The 12506-nt window shown below is 37.1% G+C and overlaps 1 protein-coding gene across 2 annotated transcripts in view; it reads right to left on the bottom strand.

The window, feature by feature from the left end:
* Positions 1-11185: 11185 nt before the first annotated feature.
* Positions 11186-12506, bottom strand: part of LOC136222279 (homeobox-leucine zipper protein REVOLUTA) — a 7427-nt gene continuing 6106 nt past the window's right edge. For both annotated transcript variants that reach the window (XM_066009863.1, XM_066009862.1), the window contains exons 15-18: positions 12155-12492; positions 11935-12040; positions 11667-11816; positions 11186-11462 (exon numbers count right to left, since the gene is read on the bottom strand). In XM_066009863.1, the coding sequence (XP_065865935.1) occupies positions 11313-11462; positions 11667-11816; positions 11935-12040; positions 12155-12492 (744 nt within the window). In that variant the 3' untranslated portion in view covers positions 11186-11312. The remainder of the gene's footprint in view (positions 11463-11666; positions 11817-11934; positions 12041-12154; positions 12493-12506) is intronic.

Genomic DNA, 12506 nt, shown 5'->3' with positions numbered 1-12506 from the left:
TCAAAGAATCGGTCCACTTCAGATAACCAGTCTAGGAACCCCTCTATATCCAACTCACCCCCAAAAGATGGTAAGTCTATTTTTAGCCTAAAAGCATCATCTCTGTCAAAGTTTCCTAGACCTGGGTCTGTCCTAGCGACGCCCACACGTCTGTTGTCAACCGGACCAACATCCCTCATAGTTCTAAAGGCACCATCATCCCCAATATCCTCAAAGTCATCACTATCACTATCAGCATTATGCTCAAGAACATAGTTGGGTCTTCTTACCTCAGGATCCCTAGGACCCATCCGTGGAAGCTGAACATTTGCCAATGGCAGTCTAGGTGGCGTGGGTTGCCTTTAGGGCCGTTGTTCAAGGAATCCTTCCCTCATTTGGTCTGACTCTCCGGCGGCTGGTCTGACCAAGACAAGGACCTCTAGTTTGAAATTTTCCAGGGAAGTGGATAACTCCTGGAACCGTTGGTCGGTTTGCTTCTACCGCTCAATGCTGGTCTGGATTTGTTCCGTGAGGTGCTCCCTCAGCTCTTCATATCTCCGGTCGCTGGCCTCCATGGAATCTTGCGGTTGTCGGGGTTAAACCATTGCCAAAATAAGTTTCGGGTCAAGAAACGATCGGCTCTGATACCAACTGATACAGATTGAAAGCGATAAATGAAGGTTTTAATCGTAAACCAACAAAGAGGTTCTTCTCTAGCTAAACTAGAAGGAGTGAATCCCAATATAACAAGGTATAAACCTTTGGTTCTCAAAGAGAATGATTTTAGATTGATAAAAAGTTGCCCTATCCTTACAAAAGTGGGGCTTTAAATACATCCCCTAATGATAATAAAGACCAGGACTACCCCTACTAGGGTTACAACAAAGCGGTAGACAAAAGGGTAAAATAGGAAACACGCCCAGACAATTCGTACAGAGGTGCAGGTACGGAATGTCAGGGGGTTGGTGAGTTACTTCGTGAGGAAGTAAGCCTGGGGATCCGCCTAGGAATAGAAGTTGATACGCCCTCTCTTATAATCTGAGATCCGCCCCTCTCGTATACGCCTGGATCCGCTCCACTTGTACATCCCTAGGATCTGCCCTGATAGGTGCTTGCATTGCTTGTGTGGTATGTGGCGTCGGAGGATCCGCCAGGGCGTGTTTGGGCGGCGGTCCTAGTTAGGATGTCCGCATCAGGATGTCATGTAATCTGAAAGATTATATGAATACAACTTAGGCTAAATACATCAGAGTCCGTGAACTTGACCCAAAAAGTTGTTTGCTGCAAATTGATGTCGGGCAAATTGAGGAATGCTTGATGTTCTAAAGGAATAGACCCCTTCGGTAGGTATTGGTTGGCCGAGACTCAGGAAAATCTCGACACCACACGGAACTTTAGCCTGGCTTTGACTTGATCTGTGACATGTGAGAGTGAAATTGAATTTTAAAATTGGTAGTAAAAATCAATTTAGTCAAAACTCTAAGTTTAGACATCATACTTGATACATTTTGAAAAATTGATTTGAATATAATCAGTTTTAATACAATCTTTTTTTTTTATTAAATTTGGATATGAATTGATACATAAATTTTAGGTGCCCGCTATGGTTACTTTGTTTTTTACAAAGTACCGTTACTTGGTGTGGTTTTCACCATTGGCTGATGGAGCAGAAAATTAATCTAATGGTGAAAACCACACCAAGTAACGGTACTTTGTAAAAAGCAAAGTAACCATAGCGGATTAATTTGTGCTAAATTAATTCCGACTTTTAAGTTGGAAGGTCATTTTGAACCTTAATTCAATAAAGACAATTAGTTAATGGAATTTGACTATAATTAAATTATTAAATTACTAAGTTGTACATGTTATAATTTGATTTGAGATTATCAATAACAATGGTGGTAAAACAGCAGTGATGGATCGTGAAAGCTTTGATAAAGTGATTGTGCAGACAAACTCAAAATTTCTTGACCAGACTGGCCGTTTGGTATTATATTGGGATATGAATAGGGATAAAAGTTGGGATAGAGATAAGGATAAATAGTTGGGATAAGGATAAAAATAGGGTAAATTTCATCAATGGTGTACAACCTGTCTCATTTCACACTTTGATGTACAACCTTCATTTTGTCTCACTAATATATACAACCTTATGGGTGACCGCACACTATGATGTACAGCAGGTAAAAATGACCGGTCAAACCGGTCAAACCTCCTATGTCACCTTTTTTCAACTCATTCATTAAAAATATGGGATCCACTTTATATTCAATTACCATTAATACCCTCTCCTTCATCCAACTCTCTAAATTTCTCTCTCTAACTCTACAACTCTCTAAATTTCTCTCTCTAACTCTACAACTCCTCCTTTCTCTCTCTATTTTTCTCTCTCTAACTCTCCTTTTCTCTCTCCAAAATCAGTTGCAACCTGTTTAATTACATTTTAAAATCATCTAAAACCATGAATTCCTCTTCAATCTTCTGAAAGTATTACTGCGAACCAAAATCGGATTTCATAATTCATTTCATCTCAGATTCGAAAGTATTATGGCAAACCAAGAGTTCAACACAAAATAACTATTACATTTAATAAATTAAATGTTGTTAGGTTACATTCTCAGCATTCACAGTCCCATATTCAACAGAAGCAACCATCTTCAATTTCCTAAGTTTGATCCAAAAACACCCTAACACCACCACCGCGCGATCCACCAATTATATCAAAAACAAAAAGATGCAGACATTGACTAAGCTCTTCCACTTTCTAATTTTGTTCCAAAAACACCCTAACACTAACACAAGTAATTTGTTTGAGATCTCCATAAAAGTAAGACCCACTTGGATTTTGAAGAAAAAAGTAGAGAAATCAAATAAAAATGGTTCTGTATGAGAAAGGGTTTTGCTCCGCTTTCTTCATGTTTGCGATTTCCTCTGTTTCTTCACACCTTCAGTCTACTCCTTCAACTCCTGCGATTTCCTCCGCTTTCTATCCTTGCATTTTCCGTGGTTGCAAAATGAGATTCTTGCACAAATCTCTCCATTGATTCGTTATTTTCCGTGGTTGCAGAACGAGGTTTTTTGTACTGGTTTCTTGAATTTTTATCTATGAACCATCATCCACGACCCTTGATTTCAAAAAAGATTGTGCCCCTTTGTGTTTGATTCTAAAATTACAAAAGAGAGAGAAGAGTTAGTGAGAGAAGTTGAAGGAGGAAGAAACGGAAAAGAAAAGGCTATACAAGTAATTTCAGGGTAAATTACATATGTGGTGTACAACCTTTACTCCAAATCACATTTTGGTGTACAACCAAAATTTTGTCACACTAAACCGTACGAACTTCAGGTGACCTCCCACTAAAGTGTACAGCCGGTTTTTGTGACCGGTCAACGCTGGTCAACTATGCCACATCAGCATTTTTCATTGTAAAATTAAAAAAGTGGGACTCACTCTTTATGGAATGACTAATATAGTCTTATTCTTTATGAATTTACTAAAATACCCTCATCTTTTTCCTTCAACCCCTCTCTCCCATCTCTCTCTCTACATCTTCTCTCTCACTCCTCTCTCTACCATTTCTCTCTCAACGTCTTCGACCCTCTCTCTACCATTAAGAATTAGAATCAATCTATACCTTAAATCTCATTCCTAAAATTTTATATTTATCTCATTTCCCTTCCCAACAAGCAATTGTTTCTGATTTTATCACATCCATTGACTCTGAAAAAGTTGAACCCAAACCCTCTGATTTTATCAATAAAATATGCTTTGTTGCAGCTTAATCTGAAATCAATGTGGTTGCAAAATGAGATTCTTGCACAAATCTCTCCATTGATTCGTTATTTTCCGTGGTTGCAGAACAAGGTTTTTTGTACTGGTTTCTTGAATTTTTATCTACGAACCATCATCCACGACCCTTGATTTCAAAAAAGATTGTGCCCCTTTGGGTTTGATTCTAAAATTACAAAAGAGAGAGAAGAGTTAGTGAGAGAAGTTGAAGGAGGAAGAAACGGAAAAGAAAAGGCTATACAAGTAATTTCAAGGTAAATTACATACGTGGTGTACAAACTTTACCCCAAATCACACTTTGGCGTACAACCAAAATTTTGTCACACTAAACCGTACGAACTTCAGGTGACCTCCCACTAAAGTGTACAGCCGGTTTTTGTGACCGGTCAACACTGGTCAACTATGCCACGTCAACATTTTTCATTGTAAAATTAAAAAAGTGGGACCCACTCTTTATGGAATGACAAATATAGTCTTATTCTTTATGAATTTACTAAAATGCCTTCATCTTCTTTCTTCAACCCCTCTCTCCCATCTCTCTCTCTACATCTTCTCTCTCACTCCTCTCTCTACCATTTCTCTCTCAACGTGTTTGACCCTCTCTCTACCATTAAGAATTAGAATCAATATATACCTTAAATCTCATTTCTAAAATTTTATATTTATCTCATTTCCCTTCCCAACGAGCAATTGTTTCTGATTTTATCACATCCCTTGACTCTGAAAAAGTTGAACCCAAACCCTCTGATTTTATCAATAAAATATGCTTTGTTGCAGCTTAATCTGAAATCAATGTATTGTACAGAGGAATTGACGCAAACAATAAGACAGGAGATGGAGAATAATCAGAATTGTAAAGACAAGCAAAGGATTCGATTTCTGATTAGCGAAGGAAAAGAGAGATTAAAATGCTTGGATGAGACCCTTGATATGCAGGGTCATTGATAAGAGGAGAAGAGTATGCAAATTGCAATCATTTCCTTCATTTCTCAACCATTTAATGTAATTTCTAAAGGGCTTTATTTTCTTACCATTTAATGTAAAATCAGAAACAATTGCTCATTGGGAAGGGAAATGAGATAAATATAAAATTTCAGAAATGGGATTTAAGGTATAGATTGATTCTAATTCTTAATGGTAGAGAGAGGGAGAGAGAAATGGTAGAGAGAGGAGTGAGAGAGAAGATGTAGAGAGAGAAATGGGAGAGAGAGGTTGAAGGAAAAAGATGAGGGTATTTTAGTAAATTCATAAAGAAGAAGGCTATATTAGTCATTCCATAAAGAGTAGGTCCCACTTTTTTTTAATTCTACAATGAAAAATGCTGACGTGGCATAGTTGACCAGCGTTGACCGGTCACAAAAAATCGGATGTACACTTTAGTGGGAGGTCACCTGAAGTTCGTACGGTTTAGTGTGACAAAATTTTGGTTGTAAACCAAAGTGTAATTTGGGATAAAGGTTGTACACCACGTATGTAATTTACCCAGTAATTTCATATTAGGTGGCGCGTTGACTAAGCGTTGACCGGTCATTTTTACCTGTCGTATACAATAGTGTGTGGTTATCATAAGGTCGTACATATTAGTGAGACAAAATGAAGTTTGTACACCAAAGTGTGAAATGTGATAAAAGTTGTACACCATTGATGAAATTTATCCGATAAAAATATGATAGTCGAGAATTATTATTCAATGTTTGGTATGTGGGATATGGATGAGGATAAAATAATACATTTTACTATTTTAACCTTATTTAAACTACATAACATTAATTTGAGGGATACGATGGACTTTTCCATTCTATTAAAATCGCAGGAGCTTATCCCGCCTCCTTATACCACCCCCCTCCTGGGTATAAGATTTGAGGGATAAGAGGCTTATCCCTCATCCGTCTCACTCTTCTATCTTCCAAACAAACACGGGATAACTTATCTCGTATTTTTTATCCCTATCCCACCTTCTATATTCCTTCTAACAAACACCCCGTGAATGCAACAGGCTCATAGCATTCTAAAAGTCCATATCAACAAAAAATCTCACAAACCACACTGCCTTAGCAGGGGTAAAACAGTCCTTTAGCACTATTTGGACCTATATAAGGTATAAAAACATTAGTATGTAAGCGTGGAACTTACTCGACTCGACGGTGTCCCTTCTTCGAACTCTTAATTTGGTATATTCCCTTGCACCATGGAAGGGAAGTTACCCAAGGACTCTAGATGAGGTAATTGTGGACAAAGCCTGTCTTGGACGTGCTTTCATCCGCGGAAGGTTCGTCATAACGCTACGGTATTGTTTGGATTCGGTGTCCAATTGAGAAACAACAACTAGATAGAACTTAACAACAAGAATGTTACTCATATTCCTTGCAAAAAAAAACAAGTGAATTTAGAGAATTAGGTATATTTGGAAAATGTTAATACTCTATCGGAGTAAAATATTAAGAACTCCCAAAATCGACTCATGAATCCACTGGCCTCCTACTGCACTTATAAATACATCTAAGTTATAGTAACTATGTTATGATTTTCAAAGCTCATTTTGAATGCTTTTGCTTTTTCTTTTCTTTTTTAGAAAAAATCATGTTTATATCATGTTATTGAATATTAATAATAAATAAATAAATAACAAAATATTACAATCACAAAGGCAATGGAATGAATATAAATTAAATACAATTACATATGTGGATTCATGGGTGTTCAATCTGGACCAAAACAATATTCTACCATATTTCTATCAACTCAAATAAAAATTGGAAATAAATAAAATAGTTATATAATTAATTATAGTGTAAAAATAATTAAAGACTAAACTGAATAAATTGAAAAGTTTATTAAAGGCTAAACTAAAAGAAAAACAAAAATTTAAATTAAGGATTAAAGTGAATAAAAAATAAAGTTCTACATTAGAGACTAAAATAAATAAAATAAAAAGTTTCAAACGAGAGACTAAAATGAATAAAAAAAACATTATTAAAAAAGTATAAAAAAATAAAAAATAAAAATAAAAGTTAATTAATACATAAAATATAAATAAAAAAATAGAATAAATCAGAGATTTAATGGAATATCATTGTCTTAATTTTTGGGTAAAATACATCAATTATAAACTCTCCGCAATGGTATTTGACTAATTAAATTGAGATTAAATCAAAATGACTAAACTGAATTAAATAAAAGATTTTGATAAGGATCAGTATTCACATTGCCGAGGGCGAGCCTTGGCGCAACGGTAAACGTTGTTGTTATGTGATCAAGAGGTCACGGGTTTGAGTCTTAGGAGCGGCCTCTTGCCAAATAAATTGGCAGAGGAAGGCTTGCAAGTTTAGGCCATGATAATGTTCCAGCTCTTAGGAAATTAATAAACTCTAATGTTATTGTTTCGTCGGATAATAAAAGTTTCTCCCTATGTGATGCGTTTTCCATTAGCAAAAGCCATAAATTGCTATTTGTCCGTTCTTCATTTGTTGCTACACAATCTCTTGAGTTAATTTGTTCTGATGTATGGGGACCTGCTAAAATTAAATCGTTTGATAGTTGTTTGTATTATGTTTTTTTTTTTTTATCATTATACGAAATATACATGGATTACATGTTGAAAAAGAAATCTAAGATATTTGATGTGTTTGTACGTTTTTGTCTAGTTGTTAAGAAATATTTTGGGCTTCATATTAAAACTTTTCAATTTGACTGGGGTGGGGAACTTAGGGCCTTAACCAATTTTTTGCCTTAACCAATTTTTTTTTATATAATAATGGCATTGTTCAGCAATTATCGTGTCCTTACACCCCTAAACAAAATGGTTGTGCTCAACGGAAACATAAACATATTGTCGAAACTGAACTAGTTATGCTCAACCATGCTCACCTTCCACCTTCTTTTTGGTCTTTTGCTTTTGGCACTCCTATTTACATTATTAACTGGTTGTCTCCATCCACCATTGATTTTGAAATTCCATATCGTAAATTATTGGTAATTTGCCAAACTATTCTCAATTGCGTGTATTTGGGTGTTCATGTTATCCTTGGCTTCGTCCCTATGCATCACACAAGTTAGCTTCCCGGTCTACTAAATGTGCCTTTTTGGGATATAGTAAATTGCACAAGGGGTTTCGTTGTTTTGATCCTGTGTCTTCCAAAATGTAAATCTCACGTCATGTTATTTCTGATGAGTAGGATTTTCGTTTCGATGTTCTCAATCAGTGTGCACAGAATGTCTATGATCTTATGCCACTTTTGCTAGCACCTCAGGTTACTTATCAGCTTATTTTCTCTGATCAACAGTCCACCTTTCCAGTTCAGTCGATGTGTAATAATACTGCTCAAGCAGCTTCTCTTGTGACCCCAACTACGCTGGCCGAACCAATCTCACCGTCAGATATAACATTAGCATCAGACGCAGTGTCTAGACTGGGTGCATCAACAGACAAGTCCACGTCGACTGGCCTTCCACTGTTCTGCCTCCTGCCACTGTTCTACCTCCAACTGGTCTGCTTGGTCATCCGATGATCACTCGTGCAAAGGATGGGATTTATGAGCCCAAAGTGTTGGCCACTCAGGTTGCACCTCACCCGTCTACGTATTTGCAAGCATCTAAGTCTGAACATTGGAGGAAAGCTATGGTAGAGGAGTATAATGATCTTCTCACTAATGGTACATGAAGTCTTGTTCATTTACCATTTGGGGCAAATTTAATTGACAATCAATGGCCTTTTAAGATAAAGACAATGGTGGATGGGAAGATTGAATGATATAAAGCATGTTTGGTTCCTAAAGGGTTTCACTAGCGGCCTGACATTTATTACACCGATGACTTTAGCCCAGTTGTCAAACCTACGACTCTTCGGTTAATTTTGTCTGTCGCAGGTAATCATCAATGGCAAGTTGTGCAACTTGATGTCTCGAATGCTTTTTTTGCACAGTGACATTCATGAGGATGTCTATATGGTACAACCCTCGGGGTTTGTTGACTCTCTTCATCCTTAATTGGTGTGTAAGTTACACAAATCTTTGTATGGGTTGAAGTAATTACCTCGTATATGGCACAAAAAACTTACATCGAAACTTCTTCAGTTTGGTTTTGTTGGATCTAAAATGGATACATTGCTTTATTTCTTGATATTAGGTAAGGTTCGTCTCTATTTACTTATTTATGTTGATGACTTGCTCGTCACATGGAACAATTCTAATATGATTGCACAGTTCAACTCGTTCTTGGAAACGAATTTTTTCATTCAAAATTTGGGCACCTTGCATTATTTTTTAGGTCTTGATGCTACATGGGCATAAACAGGGTTATTGTTACATTAATCTAAGTATGTTCAATCTGTTTGGCGAAAGCACATATGGGAGACTGTAGGTTGATCTCTAGCTTGCGAACCTGACTGAGCATCTCCAGGCCGATCATACTGATTTGTTTGATGATTCGTCTTTGTATCGTAACATTGTTGATAGTTTGCAGTATTTGACCTTCACTCGCCCAGATATTTCATTTACTGTTAATAAGGTTTCACAATTCATGCATGCTCCGTCTAATACCCATTGTAGTGCGGTTAAATGAATTTTGCGTTATCTGCAAAGGACAACCTCACATGGAATAGGCTTTACTACAGGACTCGTGTTCCACTTACATTGCTATTCGAATGCGGATTGGGGAGGAGATCGCGATGATCGAAAGTCGACTGGTGGTTATGTTGTGTTTTTAGGTCTGAATTTGGTGTCTTGGTCTTCTAGGAAGCAGCATACTGTTTCCCGCTCATCTACTGAGACAGAATATCAGGCTCTTGCTTCTTCCACATCGGAGCTCAGTTGGCTACACAAGTTACTTCAGGAAATTGGGTTTCCTAATTCTTGTCCACTAATCCTTTAGTGTGACAATATCTTTGTTATTTATCTGACAACTAACCCCGTGTTCCATAACTCGACAAAGCACTTGGAGATTGATTTTTATTTTGTTCGGGACAAAGTACGATCTAAGGCCTTAGTTGTTCGATACATTTCCACGGAAGAGCAAACAACGAACATTTTTACAAAGCCACTAGCGCGGAGACAGTTTCAGTTATTAAGAGACAAGCTGACAGTTTGTACCTACCCTGTTCAGCTTGAGAGGAAGTAATGAGGATATGAGTCGGTTTAGTCATACGAGTATATCGATTAGGAGGAAGTATGGTTCTAGTCAAAATGTATTTCTTCTATTACAGTAGTGGTTATGAATTAGACTTGTATAGTTGAGGATACATACTTGTGTAGTTTACATATTTGATTAAGCAATAATACTGAGCATTATTATCTGCTACAACCTTAATTCTCGCTAGGCAAATTATGAAATAAACCTGAATTCTTTGCCGAATTTAACAAGAACCGAAGGGGATACCCTCAACAACAATGAATACGGCGTCGACACCCCCCACTCTAATGATTCCTCTGACAGAGCGGATATAGAACATTGTTGTGGATCCTAATGCAATATTCATTGCTACCTTACCTAAACTACAAGAAACTCAAGGCTCAAATGGCAGAAACCGGTTGTAATTCCAACATGAAAATCAATAGTTGTGGGCGTACTTGACTAAAGACAAATCACTCTCCCTGAACGTGTGAAGAAAGTTCGGAAAGACAAACAAGATAAGAATAGCCAAGTCATGATGATAGCTCGGAAAAGGCTTCAAGGGATGACTCATGGGAAGTATTTTTTTCAACATTTCTAAGACAAACAAGTGCTCCAAGGATTGGTAGAGTATCAAGTTCCCTCTCACACAACGAATCATCAACGCATCATTCCCACCGCATTGAAAGACCCATAGTTTGACTCATTATTTAGGCATAGAAGACCAAAATAAACATTACATGCTTACTTTATGAGCATGATGAACTTATATACATAAGATGATGCCATGATCAGCAAAACATTTCCTACTACTCTGAAGGTTTAATTCCACTTGTGTTTGTGCATAGGTATGAAGACTTGCCTTCATCTTATTTTGCCACTGTATTTGCTATACCCCTTTGTTTCCTCTAAAAGTGTCATGTAGTTGAAGACAGATTCCTTGAAATAAAAGTGCTTTTGTGAGAACTATTCGGCCTGGGATATGGATATTGTTGTCCCCAAATAAAAGGAAAGAAATCAAGGTAAGTTTGATTAAATTGAATACAGAAAGATTGTTTGGCCAAACAAAGCTTTATCTGCTCCTCAAGGAGTGATCGGTCTTGTCTTGTCACCTTTTGCGTTTCCTTTGTACCAAAAAATAAATAAAGTTGTCCTCAGAAAATCTAGGCCTATGGGCGTACGAGTAAGCATTTAGGGGCATGCCAAGGAGAAATCTAAAGCCTGTGCTAGCAACCTATGATGCCTGAAAAGTGAAATCTAAAGCCCAAAAACACAAGAGAAACGTTTCACACCACTTGTATATACACATACATAGACTAAAACAAAATTAATTAAATTACTATTAATGCAAACCTGGGTTTAAACATTACAAAACTTTTCTTTTCCATTTTCATAACTTTCCTTTCTTTTTTTTCTCTCATCAGATTGAATACAATTAGAATCAAACAAATGACCAGTTAACAAACGAGAATGCAAGGCAATGGACTGTGTTCTCATCTGCTGCTAGAACTTTCCATGCAATAGCTTGCTCGTACGAAACATGTCGCCCCATCGTAGACATGCAGATTCCACCCGGCAAGTAAGCAAATCCCTGTTTATCATATATACATTTTTAACCAATTAGAGTAATACATATTTTAACCAAGGATTATGATAGCATGTTGATTACTCCGAAAGTTTTAAGCCACTGCTCGGAATGCAAAAGCTATCTTTAACTCGTCAGACAAATGGTTTCAAACTCATTGAAGAGATGGCCATTACTAAGAACAATAATTCAGCGGAAAGATAACATTACCTGTTGCATTAACTTTGCGAAGTCTGCGCACAGTGCTTTGCGCCCAGATTCATCGAATATCTTGTCCAATGTGATGTCCTGTAGAGCTACTAGAGTTGTCTCAAGCATGTCCAACCCAGCCTGATTGGCAAACATGAAAACTGGCAGTGACTGCAATATGCATAAAAGAGAACATAATCATTAGCAGAAAATTCCAACCAGTCCTCAATAATCATTACAACAAGGCATTTTCGTTAAATGTATACAATGGATTAGCCAATGTACCTACCTTCAATGAACAACACAAAACAGCATCCTGATGGTGCCATAGGTTTTTTAATATTGAATCTTCAGCAAGAGAATCTGATCTCAGCAATTCTGCACCTAGATAGAAACTGAAAGAACAAGAGGAACAAAAAATAAATTTAAGATAAGAAATGATATCATTAGCTAATTATACGATACTATAATCAATTGAATCTGTCATAAAAATTCAAAGAGCAACTTGCCTGTAACTTTGACAGATCCAGTGAGCTAAAGTAACAGCTTCAGGAGAGCCCGGAGATAACTTGGGTCCAATAGATGGACTCATTCCTGATGGGGATATGGCCATTGCAACCCTCTGAACAGAAGATATCACACTCCGTACATACTGCCGGGCCATGGTGGCAACATTATCCTGTAAATTGCTCTCAAAAGGGAACTGAAAGGCAATTGTCAAGACTGATCGTGTACCCTGCATTGATGATGAGGCATCTCCTGTAGCAGGATTTGTTGCGGGGCCAACTTCTAAACTTGAAGTAAGATCTAGAGTACGCGATGTATTCAGTGCATCCTGTGTATGTTTCTGTACAATGACAT

The sequence above is a fragment of the Euphorbia lathyris genome, chromosome 3 (genome assembly GCF_963576675.1).
Source record: "Euphorbia lathyris chromosome 3, ddEupLath1.1, whole genome shotgun sequence".
Classification (NCBI taxonomy): Eukaryota; Viridiplantae; Streptophyta; class Magnoliopsida; order Malpighiales; family Euphorbiaceae; genus Euphorbia; species Euphorbia lathyris.
This window is presented reverse-complemented; position numbering and strand designations above follow the sequence as displayed.